At 47.3% G+C, this 2658-nt stretch overlaps 1 protein-coding gene across 1 annotated transcript in view; it reads right to left on the minus strand.

Annotated features, from left to right (window-relative positions):
- Positions 1 to 1144: 1144 nt before the first annotated feature.
- Fscb (fibrous sheath CABYR binding protein) overlaps positions 1145 to 2658 on the minus strand; it is a 4002-nt gene continuing 2488 nt past the window's right edge. Inside the window, exon 3 of the mRNA XM_026778021.1 lies at positions 1145 to 2605. Coding sequence (XP_026633822.1) covers positions 1145 to 2605 — 1461 coding nt within the window. The remainder of the gene's footprint in view (positions 2606 to 2658) is intronic.

Here is a 2658-nt window from a genome sequence, read left to right on the forward strand (position 1 = left end):
TAAATAGTATGATTCCTTATGATTTTTTCAGACATACTCGCTGTTATTCTACCTTCCGTGTGCCTTCTTTTATATTTATTTCTCTCCAATCCCATTAATGAGAATTCCTTTTTATCCAATTTAGCCTACAAATCACTATACCCTTCTAGTTTCCTCTATATTTCTTCCACACTCCCTCCTGTGACAATATCCATTTCTACTTTCATTGCTTCTACAGTTACTCCGGGTCATGTACTCAGAGGTGAAGATTTCTATCTAGCTGCCTTAACTGAAAGAAAGGATGTGACATTTGGCTCTCTGGGTCTCAGTTACCTTACTCACTATGATCTTTTCTCATCCTATCCATTTAATTGCACATCTCGTAATGTTATTTTCCTTTACAGCTGAATAGTATTTCATAGTATATATGAATCATATTTTCACTACCCATTCATCAGTCGAAGGTCATTTAGGTTGGTTTAATTTCCTATTTGTTGTGAATTGAGTACCAGTGAATATGGCCGACAAAATCTATGTGGATTAGGTGGTTGGGTTCTCTGGGCATATGCTAAAGAGTGCTCTGCCTGAGTAATATGTTAGATTTATTTTTATCTTCCTGAGAATTATCCACACTGATTTTCACCGCAGCTGTATCAGGAAAGCAATGCTTATCTCAGAAGGAGTCAATGGAAAAAGAATAAAAAACAGAATGAATCATAACCAGAGAAAAGAACATCATTGCAAGTTTAAATGTGCAAATAAAACTCAAGGAATTGAAGGCAGATGACATCTGCAAGGAAGAAGCTGTCATTTCTCGTGCTTATAAAGAAAAGGAACAGAGAGGGGAGGAGCTACAGAATAAACAACTGTTGTCCATAGATGTACTTTCTAAAGCATACTTTAAGTAATAGTGACAAACATAAGTTCACTTTGTTTCACAATAGTTACTTTACATGCCATAGACTTGCCTGAAAATAACACAAGGGACTTTAAGCTGTGACTGCTTTTATTCATTGCTCAACCTGAATGTTCAGTCTCTTGGGATTCTTTTCCTTTAATCTGCTCATGGAAGTTCTTCCAGATAGTGTCTCATTTTCTGAAGAACGCACTTCTAGAATCTTCTAGTGTATATAGTTGCTAGCTTAAGTTAGGACCTGACTATAGCTCAGGAGGGCGGGTTCTTTAACTCTATTTTAATGGTACCTGCTATTTTGAAAGTGGAAACTGGCTCATCCTTGCTCATAGACACATCTGCAGGAGTAGGATCTGTTCCTTCAGAGTTTCTATCACCTGTCAAAGAAGAAGAATCTAATTCTTTCTCTGTGATACCTGCTACTGGGGGCAACTGATGTTCTTTTAGTAAAGTCTTATCTTCAGGGCATTGTTCAGAAGGAGCAAGTGAACCTTCATCAGGTGTGTCTTGCATGGGAAACTCTTGAATAGGGACCCCATCAGTTTTGGAAGGCTGTTTAACAACAGGAGAGTCTTCAGCAGGAGTCTCAGGTGGTGGAGGCTGAACATCAGCAGAGGTCTTTTCAGGGCTCTCCTCAACTGATGTCACCTGGGTTTCCATTGTAGTTTCTTCAGGAGGAGCCCCCTCAGATGAAGGAGACCCAGTTTCAGCTGTAGGGCCATCTTCAACTGGAACCACATTCGTAAAGACCTCCTCAGCTGATAGAGGTTGAACTTCAACAGAAGCCCCTTGTAGGGAAGTCTCTTGAGTAGGTGGAAACTCAACTTCTGCAGGGTTATCATCTGCTGATAGACGTGGAGCTCCCACAGGGGCCTCCTCAGCTGGTGCAGGTGGAGCTCCCACAGGGGCCTCCTCAACTGGCGGAGGTGAAGCTTCCACAGGGACCTCCTCAGCTGGAGCAGGTGAATCTTCAACAGGGACCTCCTCAGCTGATGCAGGTGGAGCTTCAGCAGGGGCCTCCTCAGCTAGTGCAGGTGAGACTTCTTCAGGGGCCTCCTCAGCTGATGCAGGTGGAGCTTCATCAGGGGCCTCCTCAGCTGGTGCAGGTGGAGCTTCAACAGGGGCTTCCTCAGCAGGTGGAGGTGGAGCTTCAGCAGGGGCCTCCTCAGCTGGTGCATGTGGAGCTCCTGTGGGGCCCTCCTCAGATGGTAAAGGTGGAGCTTCTTCAGGACCCTCCTCAGCTGGTACAGGTGGTGCTTCTTCAGAGGCCTCCTCAGCTGGTGGAGGTGGGACTTCCACAGGGGCCTCCTCAGCTGGTGCAGGTGGAGCTTCTACAGGGGCCTCCTCAGCTGGTACAGCTGGTACAGGTGGAGCTTCTGCAGGGGCCTCCTCAGCTGGTGCAGGTGAAATTTCTGCAGGGGCCTCCTCAGCTGGTGCAGGTGAGACTTCTTCAGGGGCCTCCTCAGCTGGTGCAGGTGGAGCTTCTACAGGGACCTCCTCTGCAGGTGAAAGTGGAGCTTCTGTAGGGGTCTCCTCTGCTGGTGCAGGTGGAGCTTCTGCAGGGGCCTCCTCAGCTGGTGCAGGTGGAGCTTCCACAGGGGCCTCCTCTGCAGGTGCAAGTGGAGCTTCTGTAGGGGTCTCCTCTGATGGTGCAGATGAAGGTTCAGCTGGGGCCTCCTCAGCTGGAGCAGGTGAAGCTTCTGCAGGGGTCTCCTCAGCTGGAGCAGGTGGAGCTTCTACAGGGGTCTCCTCAGCTGGTGCAGGTG

Source organism: Microtus ochrogaster, chromosome 1, assembly GCF_000317375.1.
Source record: "Microtus ochrogaster isolate Prairie Vole_2 chromosome 1, MicOch1.0, whole genome shotgun sequence".
NCBI classification, from domain to species: domain Eukaryota; kingdom Metazoa; phylum Chordata; class Mammalia; order Rodentia; family Cricetidae; genus Microtus; species Microtus ochrogaster.